We start from the raw sequence: 14,832 nt of genomic DNA, 5'->3' as shown, positions 1-14,832 counted from the left end.
TCGCCAGGTGACACTGCTACTGCCTGGACGGCTATATATTGATAGTAGCTCGGTGGTCATAATGTTCTGACTGCTCAGTGTACACTATCTGATACAGAGATATAAGAGCTCAGTTACATATTACACAATTTTAGATTCATCTCTTATGCATTATCTTAAACATTCAAAGTGGACAATCATTTACTTCACTAACTCAGAATTTTAAATACTTTCCTACATCCTTGGAGTTTTTGCCTTTCGCACAGAATTTATGGACAGAGCAGTCATCATAACATGCTTGTGTATGGCATGTCTGACAGTCCTTGTCCTTCAGTTCAAGACTCATTTAAAAACTGTGGCCCTATAGTATGTAACACACTCAAGCATATGTGTAATACATCATTAATTCATGACATTCTCCTGGGTAAATTAAAATTTGTTGTTCTAGGCCTCTCTTTATGGAGACTGCAATACTGGTCAGTTTTAACCCTTACATAATTTTCCAAAATTTTCAAAAAGTCAATTTGTTTGGGGCTCGTTATCCACTTGTTTAGTAATGGAATACTTAGTAAACCACAGTGTGGACATCCGAAGGCTGCTCTGCTGAAGCAGGTATTTGTACTTTCACTGAACACACAATTTTTTTACAGAAGCATAAACTATCAGATACTGGGATGTTATGTGACTTATCAAGGGCATTTTATTGTGTCAGTCATAATACACTCCTGGAAATTGAAATAAGAACACCGTGAATTCATTGTCCCAGGAAGGGGAAACTTTATTGACACATTCCTGGGGTCAGATACATCACATGATCACACTGACAGAACCACAGGCACATAGACACAGGCAACAGAGCATGCACAATGTCGGCACTAGTACAGTGTATATCCACCTTTCGCAGCAATGCAGGCTGCTATTCTCCCATGGAGACGATCGTAGAGATGCTGGATGTAGTCCTGTGGAACGGCTTGCCATGCCATTTCCACCTGGCGCCTCAGTTGGACCAGCGTTCGTGCTGGACGTGCAGACCGCGTGAGACGACGCTTCATCCAGTCCCAAACATGCTCAATGGGGGACAGATCCGGAGATCTTGCTGGCCAGGGTAGTTGACTTACACCTTCTAGAGCACGTTGGGTGGCACGGGATACATGCGGACGTGCATTGTCCTGTTGGAACAGCAAGTTCCCTTGCCGGTCTAGGAATGGTAGAACGATGGGTTCGATGGCGGTTTGGATGTACCGTGCACTATTCAGTGTCCCCTCGACGATCACCAGTGGTGTACGGCCAGTGTAGGAGATCGCTCCCCACACCATGATGCCGGGTGTTGGCCCTGTGTGCCTCGGTCGTATGCAGTCCTGATTGTGGCGCTCACCTGCACGGCGCCAAACACGCATACGACCATCATTGGCACCAAGGCAGAAGCGACTCTCATCGCTGAAGACGACACGTCTCCATTCGTCCCTCCATTCACGCCTGTCGCGACACCACTGGAGGCGGGCTGCACGATGTTGGGGCGTGAGCGGAAGACGGCCTAACGGTGTGCGGGACCGCAGCCCAGCTTCATGGAGACGGTTGCGAATGGTCCTCGCCGATACCCCAGGAGCAACAGTGTCCCTAATTTGCTGGGAAGTGGCGGTGCGGTCCCCTACGGCACTGCGTAGGATCCTACGGTCTTGGCGTGCATCCGTGCGTCGCTGCGGTCCGGTCCCAGGTCGACGGGCACGTGCACCTTCCGCCGACCACTGGCGACAACATCGATGTACTGTGGAGACCTCACGCCCCACGTGTTGAGCAATTCGGCGGTACGTCCACCCGGCCTCCCGCATGCCCACTATACGCCCTCGCTCAAAGTCCGTCAACTGCACATACGGTTCACGTCCACGCTGTCGCGGCATGCTACCAGTGTTAAAGACTGCGATGAAGCTCCGTATGCCACGGCAAACTGGCTGACACTGACGGCGGCGGTGCACAAATGCTGCGCAGCTAGCGCCATTCGACGGCCAACACCGCGGTTCCTGGTGTGTCCGCTGTGCCGTGCGTGTGATCATTGCTTGTACAGCCCTCTCGCAGTGTCCGGAGCAAGTATGGTGGGTCTGACACACCGGTGTCAATGTGTTCTTTTTTCCATTTCCAGGAGTGTATATAATAAAGAAATTAAGTTTTATGGAATGCTTTGTACAGCTAATTCCTTTTTTAGTTGCTGTTTAAGAAATAAGATGCAGAAAGTTACACTATGATGTATAAGCAATAGAATTAGGGATCCCACATCACTGTCATCTGCATGGGGAGAAATGACTGTTCTGAAGGACTGAAACATGGGCCCATTACTGTTCTTGCTTTACATTCATAGTCTTTATTTGAATCAAGAGACAGAACTAGTCCTTTTTGCAGACATACAAGCATTATTGCCAAGTCGAGTAAAGAAGCATCCACAAGGAAAACTGTAAGTACTGTTTTTGTTGAAGTTATTATGTTGTTTTTTACAAATAGACTAGCTCCACACTGTCAGAAAACGAAACTCAAAGTACTGCACTGTCAAAAATATCTCACCTCCTATCAATGTTGTGTACAAACATAAAATAATAAAGAGGATAGAAAGTTAAAAGGTCTTGGGTCTGTGTACTTATGAAATTTGAACTACAAAAACCTTACAATAAGCTTGTTAAAAATTATGTTTAGTACTTTTACCATTAGAATAATTGCTAACTTGGGGGACACAGAAATTGGTAAGTTAGTATCTTCTGCATATTTTCATTCACTGATGCCCACAGAACAATATTCTCAGTAACTTCTGACTTAGAGAACAAGTATTCATAGCATAAAGGAAAGTAATTATAACGTATAAGGTTCACATAATTATATCTAGCAGGCATCTGTTTATACAATTTGCAATATTAACCATAGACTCTAAGTACGTTTATTCAGGGATGACATTAGTTTTCAGCAATTCATTGCAGTTTGAGAGTACGAGATACATTCATAAATACAATATTAGAATGAAAAATGATCTTCACTTCCCTCTGTTGAATTTAATTTTGATACAGAACAGTGAAATGTGCAGCTGCAGAACTCTTCAACATTCTGCCCAGGAAAAAGAATTGTGTGACACACTGCAGAAGTGTCAAATGACCAGCATGAATAACATATCTGATTTTATTGTCGAATAAACTTTTGACCACGTATATAAATTGAAAAATATACTGTATATTCATACTTTTGTCATCAGAACCCTACAGACTCAGTTTCTGTGACTGTAACAGCAAACAGTTAGTAGTATGCTGTACCTTCTAGCGAAATATCAAATTTTCTGCACTGTCTTGCAAGGCAAGAGTGGAATAAAAGGTTATGAGCACAAAATTTAGGTCCACCAAGCGATTTTAATGAGGACATCAATGTTTCCTGAAACACAAAACATTCATTTCCTATCACCATTGACCCAGTGATAAACCCCTCTCTTAGTTTCTTGTGCTTTCATAAAAATTTAGTTATGTATGTTTCCCAAAGTCTTGGATCACGTATATTATTTTGCACTTTCATCAAAACTAATGTTGACAAACTTCACTTCATGAAAAATAAAGAAGAAACACAGATACAGTAATCTGAATGTAGGTAAAAAAAAAAAAGGAGGAGAAAACATTGTGACATATTAGTCCCATTGATGGACATGAAAGAAAGAGTATTATAGAGAAAGCCATTACTTACTTCTTCTTTGGTAGTTGAAAGCTCCTCTTCAAGGGCTGCCACCCTCTCCAGAGCAACCCGCAGTCGTTCTCTAACCTGCACATACAAAGAAATTTTTCAGAGCTTCTGAAAATACAAAACCCTGAAGCTCAGGAATTTAATTGTCTAAGTGTGTTATTTTTAGGGGGGACAAAACCACATAACAGCAACAGTTCCATTATACCTACAGGCAGAACATCTCTATTATCAACAAGTCTGTGTATAATCTTGAGGATTGAATACAATATAAGGGCAGCCTCGGATCTACAATACTTCCGAACCGGGTCAAAATCTTGATAGTGACGCACTCCTTTCCCTCTCGAGCGTTTGAGACAGGACGTCAAAAATTTACAAAAATAGATTTTTTTAAAAATATGTTCACTTTGTAGCGCACAGCTTCCTGAAGAGCTTGATATACAAAACATATACACTGATGTCCAAAATTAAAGTAACAAACGGAAATTTTGCAAGGTTGCGTTTATTTTGCCACAAAATAGTATAAAAAAGTGAAAGTAAAGTAGAAACAATGTAAAGATTACAGAACGTAAACAACTGGAACATGCATAACTATATACAAAAACGTTCTCCGTTTTCTCCAACTTAACGGATTTACACACACACATTCCAGCAACTGGTTAGCGTACTTACTATGGCATGCGATCACCTCTGGCAGCAATATAGGCCTGACAACGACGGGGCATGCTGTGAATGATGTCATTAATCTTATGTTGAGGCAATAACGCCCATTCTTCCTACAGAGCTGCTCGGAAATGTTGGTTGCTGACGTGGTGCAACCCGTCTCCTTAGCGATACTGGTCTCTTTCCACAATGTTTGAGTCCCGAAGTCGTGCTCCACATTCTCTCTAGATGCGAATCCTTCGATAATCGCTGTACAGACCAAATCTGTATTCATCTGTGAAAAGAAGATTGGCCCACTGTTTGACCGTCCAGGTGGCATGTTGACGACCTCACTCTAGACGTTCCCTTTTACGAAGATGCATCAGAGTTACACATACAGCAGATCTCCGATAATAAAGGCCATTTTGCCGAAGCCTTCTGTACACAGTTTGCCAGGAGGCAACACGTCCAGAGGATGCTGAGATGTCACGTACCAGTTGCCGTGCAGTACTAAGTCAGTACTGTTGTGCCCTTACAGCCAAATAACGGTCCTCATCGTAGAGATGCTGGATGTAGTCCTGTGGAACGGCTTGCCATGCCATTTCCACCTGGCGCCTCAGTTGGACCAGCGTTCGTGCTGGACGTGCAGACCGCGTGAGACGACGCTTCATCCAGTCCCAAACATGCTCAATGGGGGACAGATCCGGAGATCTTGCTGGCCAGGGTAGTTGACTTACACCTTCTAGAGCACGTTGGGTGGCACGGGATACATGCGGACGTGCATTGTCCTGTTGGAACAGCAAGTTCCCTTGCCGGTCTAGGAATGGTAGAACGATGGGTTCGATGACGGTTTGGATGTACCGTGCACTATTCAGTGTCCCCTCGACGATCACCAGTGGTGTACGGCCAGTGTAGGAGATCGCTCCCCACACCATGATGCCGGGTGTTGGCCCTGTGTGCCTCGGTCGTATGCAGTCCTGATTGTGGCGCTCACCTGCACGGCGCCAAACACGCATACGACCATCATTGGCACCAAGGCAGAAGCGACTCTCATCGCTGAAGACGACACGTCTCCATTCGTCCCTCCATTCACGCCTGTCGCGACACCACTGGAGGCGGGCTGCACGATGTTGGGGCGTGAGCGGAAGACGGCCTAACGGTGTGCGGGACCGTAGCCCAGCTTCATGGAGACGGTTGCGAATGGTCCTCGCCGATACCCCAGGAGCAACAGTGTCCCTAATTTGCTGGGAAGTGGCGGTGCGGTCCCCTACGGCACTGCGTAGGATCCTACGGTCTTGGCGTGCATCCGTGCGTCGCTGCGGTCCGGTCCCAGGTCGACGGGCACGTGCACCTTCCGCCGACCACTGGCGACAACATCGATGTACTGTGGAGACCTCACGCCCCACGTGTTGAGCAATTCGGCGGTACGTCCACCCGGCCTCCCGCGTGCCCACTATACGCCCTCGCTCAAAGTCCGTCAACTGCACATACCGTTCACGTCCATGCTGTCGCGGCATGCTACCAGTGTTAAAGACTACGATGGAGCTCCGTATGCCACGGCAAACTGGCTGACACTGACGGCGGCGGTGCACAAATGCTGCGCAGCTAGCGCCATTCGACGGCCAACACCGCGGTTCCTGGTGTGTCCGCTGTGCCGTGCGTGTGATCATTGCTTGTACAGCCCTCTCGCAGTGTCCGGAGCAAGTATGGTGGGTCTGACACACCGGTGTCAATGTGTTCTTTTTTCCATTTCCAGGAGTGTAAATTTGGAATCGTCATATTCTTACATATAATGTGAGTGATGCCCCCGTTTCTTCTCCTTTGTCGTTCTAACAAAGAATCTTGCCATCACTAATTCTGTAACTACTCATGCCATTGTCAAAATTTATTCTCCGGTTCTCTGGTTAGGCGTTATTACGTGTTCGTACAACAACGCGTTATTCCGCTAGAAACGCTAAAAACGGCTGCTACCCGGGGACTGTAGAACTGGCCTTTGGTAGTAGAGCGATCTGGCAAAAACTTTCTCTCAAAATTTCATTTTCTTGAATACACCGAGAAGATAATGTGTAATCTTTCTTGGCTGTTATTCCGGTTAGTCATTTATTTCCACTATGGTTGTCTGAATCTACAGATTTCGCTAATAATTAAAATTCCGGCCAGGGTGGACGAGCGGTTCTAGGCGCTAGTCTGGAACCGCGCGACCGCCACGGTCGCAGGTTCGAATCCTGCCTCGGGCATGGATGTGTGTGACGTCCTTAGGTTAGTTAGGTTTAAGTAGTTCTAAATTCTAGGGGACTGATGACCTCAGAAGTTAAGTCCCATAGTGCTCCGAGCCATTTGAATAATTATAATAACGCTTATCATTCGCACACCCAATCAACCACACAAACAAACAGCGATTGGCATTCACCCGTTCTGGTTTATTCGGCTCAAGTCGTATAGCCCCGTCCCCTTTTGTCTGTGGGAAAGTTTCTTACTTCTAGATGCTACGGGGATTTCCCTAGCATAGACATCACGTGCACTATGCACGCATTCAAAATTAAACTTATGATTCCTTTAGAAATCAACTTAGAATGCGTTCAAAAATGTTTAAAAACCAACAGAGATGTGTTAAAAATCATATGAATAACCGATAGACCAATGTGCGCTGGATGTTAGGCGCTTTGTGAAACAAGGTTCTTTTTCTTCAAGAATATGAATTTGTAGCCCCCTGAAATTGCCGCCCGGGGCAGATACTCCGCTTAACCCCCCCTCCCCCTCCCCCTGCAACCATCCGGGGTTGTAGACGGGACGTTAAACCCTCTTCTGGCGTCCGGGAGGGTGAACAATACATAAAGCACTGCTAAAACTCTCTTCCTTACCAGACGTGTTGAGATGCTCCTCCGTATGCCTTATTTACATCCCGCTGTTTACACTTACTACACAATAAAAAAAGCACTTTCACTCAACACGGGTTGGAAGTGAGTTTCGTTACTGCTCTGTACAACAGAATCTCAACTTTAAAGATACAGAATCCACTTGAAGTACTTGTTTATTTTCTCTTTGGCACTGAATTGCGACGTATGCGATATTTCAGTGATTCAAAGTACAACAACCTAATACTGGAATTCTGCAGATGCCTGAATTACTTGCGATGTAGTCAAAACTTATGGAATACGAGCCTATTAATTGTCACTGCCTACAGACTACGCGCACAACACTTTTCCCTAGTAGTTCTTCAGCGTTTGGTGGGCAGCTAGACTGTGCACGTTGAACAGACACAAATTTAAGATCCCCGGGGCCACAATGCCATAAATGTGGAAACTAGTTAGTCTCCACCGACCAGTATACAGAGTGAGGTCCCTTTGACCAATAGCTTCTTGATTACTACGATAGTTCCTAGCCAAGGTCAAAGAATTGTTTCAGATACAACTGTGATCTTAAAAACACCAGCTAAGCGGTGCGCGGAACATCACAGCGCCATACCTCCAGTTAGGAGACCCAAAAGTTGATTATCAATGATTTGAACCAACTACTCCGTTTTGGTATGCTTCGAAGAAGACCCGTTGCCTACGGGTAGTATCTTTGACTGATAATCAAAACGTCCTCGGTCGCGAGGTGGTACACTGGTTAGGACACTAGACTCGCATTCGGGAGGACGACAGTTCAAAATTCGCGTCCGGCCATCGGTATTTAGGTTTCCCGTGATTTCCCTAAATCGTTTCAGGCAAATGCCGGGGTAGTTTTTTTGAAAGGGACGACCGACTTCGTTTCCCATCCTTCTCTAATCTGATGGGACAGATGATCCCGCTGTTTGGTCCCCTCTCCAAAATCAACCAACCAACCTAAAAAATCGTCCTAGGTCCGGCTTCGAAACCCGCCACTGCTTAAGTTTTGATTAATAATCAGTATTGCCGACGGCTTCCGGCATAAGAAGTCGCTCTCATTCTGCCAATGGCCTTGTCAAAGAGGGTGGAGGAGCGGAAGAGGTTCAGGGCACTCTCTTCTTCTCGGGGTGAGAAATTGTCCCTAAAGGCAGAAGAATCAACAATGATCAACGGCATGAGGATGCAGAAGGCACTGGAAACCACTGCACTAAAGGCACATAACGTGTATCCACAGTAAGTATGGCCTGTAATTGAAAAAGTGTCTTAATGATCTCTCCACTGGAAAAAAAATCCGGAATAGTCCCCCATTAGGATCCCCGCGAAGGGATTGCCAAGGGGGAGGAGATCATGAGAAAAAGGCTGAATAAGAAACCAAAGGCTAACGTTCTACGAGTCTGGGTGTGGAATGTCAGAAGCTTTAACGTGGTATGGAAGCTACGAAATCTGAAAAGGGAAATGCAAAGCTCAATCTAGATACAGTAGGAATCAGTGAAGTGAAACAGAAATAACCCAAGGATTTCTGGTCAGATGAGTATAGTGTAATATCAACAGCAGCAGAAAATATTATAACGGGAGTAGGATTCGTTATGAATAGGAAGGTGGGGCAGAGAATGTGTTACGATGAGCAGTTCAGTGATAGCTTTGTTCTTATCAGAATCGGCAGCAAACTAAACCAACACCGACAACGATAGTTGAGGCATACATGCCGTCGTCGCAAGCTAAAGATGAAGAGACAGAGAAAGTATATGGAGATATTGAAGGGGTAATACAGTATGTAAAGGGGGATGAAAATGTAATTGTCATGGGGGTCTGAAATGCAGTTGTAGGGGAAGAAGTAGGAGAGAAAGTTACAGGAGAATGTGGACTTGGGACAAGAAATGAGAAAAGGGAAACGCTAATTGAGTTCTGTAATAAATTTCAGCTAGTAATAGCAAATAATCTGTTCGAGATTCAGAAGAGGAGGTGGCATACTTGAGAAAGGCCGGGTGATACGGGAAGATTTCAGTTAGATTACATCATTGTCAGACAGAAATTCCTTAATCAGATACAGGATTGTAAGGTGTACCCAGGACCAGATACAGACTCAGCTCACAATATAGTAGTGATGAAGAGCAGGCTGGAGGCCCCTGTCCGCAGTGCTCCAAACGTTCGCAAATGCTGGCCAAGGTAGGGTTTGGCAAGCATTAAGACAAGCAGTAGAAACTCTCGCCGTGTGCGGGCGGGCATTATCTTACTGGAACGTAAGCCCAAGGATGGCTTTCCATTAAAGGCTACAAAACGGAGTGTAGAGTATCGTCGACGCTCCGCTGTGCTCTAGGGTGCCGCGGATGGCAACCAAAGGGGCTCTGCTATGAAAAGAAACGCCGCCACAGACCTTTACTCGTGATTGTTGTGCCATATGGTGGACGACAATGAGGTTGGTACTCCACCGTTTTCCGGTGCGTCTCTAGACACGTCTTCGCTCGTCATTGGTACTACATTCGAAGCGGTTCTCACCACTGAAGACAATTCTACCACAGTCAATGAGATGCGCCCGATATCACTGCAAACGTGCTTGTTGGTGTACAGAGGTCAATGGTGGCCGGCGCGAGGGGCGCCGTCCGCTCAGCCCCCTTTCTGTGAGCTGCCTACGAATGGTGGTTGTGGTTACTGAAGCACCAGTAGTACATCGGATCGATGAAAATGATGAAGCCAGGGCTCTGAGTGCCTCTCTGACGATTGCTGAATTCTCACGTTCTTTCGTCTCTCCAGGTCGACCGCTTCCTTTTGGACGCTGTGATCGTCCATGGCTCATCCATTTACGCCAGCATCGTCGAATAGTGGCAACGCTCCTATTTAAATGTCGCGCGATTCGACGATTACTTAGACTGGCTTTTTTGAGCCCAATCACGTGTCCCCTCTCAAATGCTGATATCTGTGTATATTGTTCACGCGCCTGTCTGCGAGGCATAGTTACTATCGAACTGAGTACACAGAATGAAATTCGCGAAGAGTACGCCCTGCTATCGGACATGTCCCTCACTTACTAACTTAGCTAGCTGCGCGGTGAAATTGAGCTGTAGCGTCACACATTCATCCATCAGCCGCCAAAGTTTACGATTTTGCATTGTCCGTCGATACCTGTATGAATATCAGTTCGTTACCAATTTGCGGAACTTCTTCGTGGTGCGTCTTTTTTTCCCATAGAGTGTACATAAAAGCTCATGGAAACGAATTATTCAGCCACCTGTGGAAGTAGACATTCCTGCACTGCGTTGCACTTCGGCGTAAGTGAAAAGCTTTGCCAGTTATGCTACAACTAAATAACGTTAGATGACTGCCAGGACGTCTCAATCAGTTGACGTTCGAAGCTTTGCTCTTTCAAAACTGAATTAAAAACTGTGAAATAAATATCATTAATGAAAAGTGGATTTCGGATATTTTAGTGAACAAGCACTAATAAAGACTCGTTTTACCCGTTCTGTTTGATAGCCGGCCGAAGTGGCCGTGCGGTTAAAGGCGCTGCAGTCTGGAACAGCGAGACCGCTACGGTCGCAGGTTCGAATCCTGCCTCGGGCATGGATGTTTGTGATGTCCTTAGGTTAGTTAGGTTTAACTAGTTCTAAGTTCTAGGGGACTAATGACCTCAGCAGTTGAGTCCCATAGTGCTCAGAGCCGTTCTGTTTGATAAAAGAGAGAGAGTGCATCAGAAGTATAACTTGTTTACTTAAGAAGTTCGTTTCTAGACAAGGGTCTCACGAAGTTTCGACTGCAAGTACGTGTGACTTACATTCCTTTAAAGTGGTAGAATGGTTACACGTTCTTAAAGGCTTAAAGTCGCTACATAGTTCTCAAGAACCAATCATTTGATAGAGTAGGAGTGCGACAAAACTCAAGTGTGAACAATACTGAGATTAGTGCTGCGTGTTAAGAGTGATAGAATTAACATTTGCTTTACAGATTGTTACACATCCTACATTTTCTAGGTATGTGTTATTAGTGGTAGGATATGTGTAATGTACCTGAAAATTCACAATATTCAATTAACTGTTCTGTATGACTTAAGTACTTGCATATTATTTGAGAGATCGAGTTCATATGTAGTTTCGTCCGGCCTAGTTATTACTCGCCGGCCGTTGGGGTCGAGTAGTTCTAGGCGCTTTAGTCCGGAACCGCGCTGCTGTTACGGGTCGCAGGTTCGAATCCTGCCACGGGCATGGATGTGTGTGCTGTCCATAGGTTAGTTAGGTTTAAGTAGTTCTAAGTCTAGGGGACTGAAGACCTCAGATGTAAGTCCCATAGTGCTCAAAGCCATTTGAACCATTCTGTTATGTTACTCGGTGTGTGTGTGTTTCTATGGGAAATTAATGACTATTATTCGTAGACACTGTGGACTGATGGTTGTTGTAAAAATGATTACCAGTCAGAGGTGCTTGCACATTAGCTCATTCTTGGTAGTGTCAATCACGTTGAAACATAGTAAATGCCGCGCGGGGTGGCCTTGCGGTCATAGGCGCCTCGCACGGTTCGCAAGGCTCCCCCCGTCGGAAGTGCGAGTCCTCCCTCGGGCGGGCGGGCGTGTGTGTGTGTGTGTGTGTGTGTGTGTGTGTGTGTGTGTGTGTGTGTGTGTGTGTGTCACAAATTTCCCATTTCCCGTAGTAAATGCTATACACTACAATAAATGTCATAGGATTTCAAATTTATCTATTATTCGCAATTTTTTATTCATAGATGACGTATAAACGTTTTTATTCACGTAAATGAATATATCGAATACATATTTTATTTGTTATTTACGCATTACGAATAATAACCGTTTAATCTATATTCGTCATTTGAATAAATTTTGTCCAACTGGCTGCTGTTGTAAAAGTACGGGAAGTATTACAACAGAATAACAGTCTGTCGATGATATCATCATTCGTGACTCAGCAGTTGTTCGACTGGGGAAGGAAACTCAAATGAAGCATCATTACATTCTCCATATGTGATTAAATGAAACCACATAAACTAGAGATACGTTAAAAAATGTCATCTTGTCAGGTTCCCGGCCGGATGAGTTCGTGGAAACGGTGTAACTTTTCGATGAGTGTCACTGCCGTCTTCTTGTGGCGTAGACTTTGTCCCACAGTGATGAAAGTGACATTTATCAAAACAGGGTCCACCACCACCACCACCACCACAAGTTGTGTGGACGATGACATTTTGCCACGCGGGTTGCCATTGGATGGATTAACCTACCCTTTTTCTTTGCTTTCATTACTGCAAAGTTTCGTCATTGAAGCTATTTTCAAATGATTGCATAATATGACCTGTCAAAACGGTTCAGACCACACAGAGAACTGAGCACATCTTCACGTTCACGTGTGAGAAGTTGACCGTAAGATGTCGCTGCTCAGACTCCACTAGATTGTTCACCCCAAACTTCTACACTACGTCGCAGTTGTTGAATATAAGCTTAGTGCCATGTCTGATTGTAAAGTCTCGCCAACACCCTGCGTTTCTGCCATTGTACGAATGAACGTGCGCTTGGCCTCTAATGCAATAATTTCCAGTTGCATGAGTTGTATTACACAATTATTCGAAAATGTCATCACTGCCGAAACTACGCGGTTACAAACGAAAAATAAAGGGAAGTTTTAGTCCAAGGAGGTTATGAAAATGTTAACACTGAGTCTTCCGGAAACGCCGCGCCATTTTGAAAAACTCGGGAGCGTAGAAATCGGAGAACTTAGTATTACAGGTTGGCAAAACAAGTTACACACAGCGACACGACAGAGGGCAGGTGTTGGGTGAAGACTAGGAAAGGCTGGAGGAGGCAGCCTCAAGTGGCGGCGCGGACTAATGCGGCGGCAAACAGCGCCTCCATTAGCTCCGGCTTAGTGCACACACCAACACACGACCACCACATCGCCATAATCTGTGCTTTTGTAACACACTCAGAAAAAAAACCCTGCAGATGTGCCACTCTTTATTTGAAATAAACGTTTTTGTTTTATTTCATTTATAATTACCTAATATCGCCTCTTCGAGCACTATTTAAAATGCAAAATAGTCTCGTGCAGGAAAATGACTTCTTACAGTACTGTATGTGTGAACCAAACCAAAAAACACTATTTATACAATTTATTTGTTAACGTTATGTGTTTCGGCGATTAACAGTAATACCCACTTTCCCGCTACAATATAAGAAATGCACAAAAACATATGAAGGAAAGATACCCAAATAATGGGGCTGCGCAACAGCGTCCAAGCGCTGGTTACTCATGCAGAGTTCCAGGTCAGGAAGAGCCGTGGTAAGACGACAGAAATGCAATATTCGCATACCTTTGGGAGGAAACTGGTAGCCATGGGAATGAGTCCAAGCAGAGGCTCTTCGGTGGCTCCTTGTAGCTAGCTGGCGATCAAACGAGGCAACAGTTTAAGGGAGATATAGAACTCAAACGTCGTCGACAAACAGTGTGGCGTTAACCCACTGACAGTGACCCGGGCCGCTGAGGTACGCCGTTCTCGCCGGCCGGTGTGGCCGAGCTGTTCTAGGCGTTTCAGTCTGGAACTGCGCGACCGTTACGGTCGCAGGTTCGAATCCTGCCTCGGGCATGGATGTATGTGACGTCCGTAGGTTAGTTAGGTTTATGTAGTTCTAAGTTCTAGGGGACTGATGACCTCAGATGTTAAGTCCCATAGTGCTCAGAGCCATTTGAGCCATTTTTACGTTGTTCTCTTACACAAATAGGGAGCGGAGCGACGCACGTTACCTAACCGTAAACCGTCGGAAGAATAAAAACTGATGAATAAAAATCGGTAGGAAGTCGCGAAAGAACCAGTTATGGAGGGAAAGTGAAATGCGACGGCGCCAAGCGCTGTCGCGTATCTTATGTAGATAAAACAGAATGCAATGAAACGTTGGCGTTTAGCATAAGGCTGTGGGATCGTTGTTGCTAATCTAACCAGATATTCGCTTCTGGATCGCCTGCTCTGCAAACTACATTGATAGGTGAACAAAACGGCTCTTGATTCGAGAATCCAGCATAATCGTCGGCTACCGCCCTTTTAAACAGTTTGCAGAGAACATTGATGTAGTTATTCGGTCGTTAACTGTCTATAATGCTGAGTTTTGCCTGACTTCAGGATTGGGATGATGACACAATTTCTCCATTGCGAAGGAGAAACACCTTATAGCCAAATGTGCATCAAGACCTTGAGTAGATGGAATCTGAGAGTCGCGTTCAGATGTTGGAACAACTGATTATTAATCGAATTATGGTCCGGGAACATACTGTGTGGCGAGTCAATTGCCTGAAACAGTTTCTAGTTAGTGGAAGTTCATTATAGAGGGTTATTCAAAATTCCTATTACAGACTTCTAGTGGTTGTAGAGGGAACTTAGTAGATGAAGTTTTGATCAAGAACCCATGTTCTAAAATGTACCACTTGGATGTAGAATCAGTTTCAGGATCGGACCATTTTCTAATCTCCCGTTTCACGGAACGAACACAGTCGAGAGCGCAGCGTGTACATAGAGCACCACAGCCAACTCTCCTACTTTCGAACGCACCAATTTCTTGCAGACATTGTTGTTATTGGACGAATGTTTTATGTGATGTCATAATTACAACAGGGACTGGCGACGCCGCCCTCTTCTCAGATTGTGTGTGTACTGTGAA

General features: G+C 45.2%; 1 protein-coding gene across 1 annotated transcript in view; it reads right to left on the bottom strand.

The window, feature by feature from the left end:
* LOC126249243 (liprin-alpha-1) overlaps window positions 1–14,832 on the bottom strand; it is a 401,613-nt gene that overhangs the window by 244,011 nt on the left and 142,770 nt on the right. Inside the window, exon 5 of the mRNA XM_049950901.1 lies at window positions 3,685–3,759. Coding sequence (XP_049806858.1) covers window positions 3,685–3,759 — 75 coding nt within the window. The remainder of the gene's footprint in view (window positions 1–3,684; window positions 3,760–14,832) is intronic.

Source organism: Schistocerca nitens, chromosome 3, assembly GCF_023898315.1.
Source record: "Schistocerca nitens isolate TAMUIC-IGC-003100 chromosome 3, iqSchNite1.1, whole genome shotgun sequence".
Classification (NCBI taxonomy): domain Eukaryota; kingdom Metazoa; phylum Arthropoda; class Insecta; order Orthoptera; family Acrididae; genus Schistocerca; species Schistocerca nitens.
The sequence above is the reverse complement of the archived record's forward strand: the minus strand, read 5'-3'. Positions and strand labels throughout refer to the sequence as shown.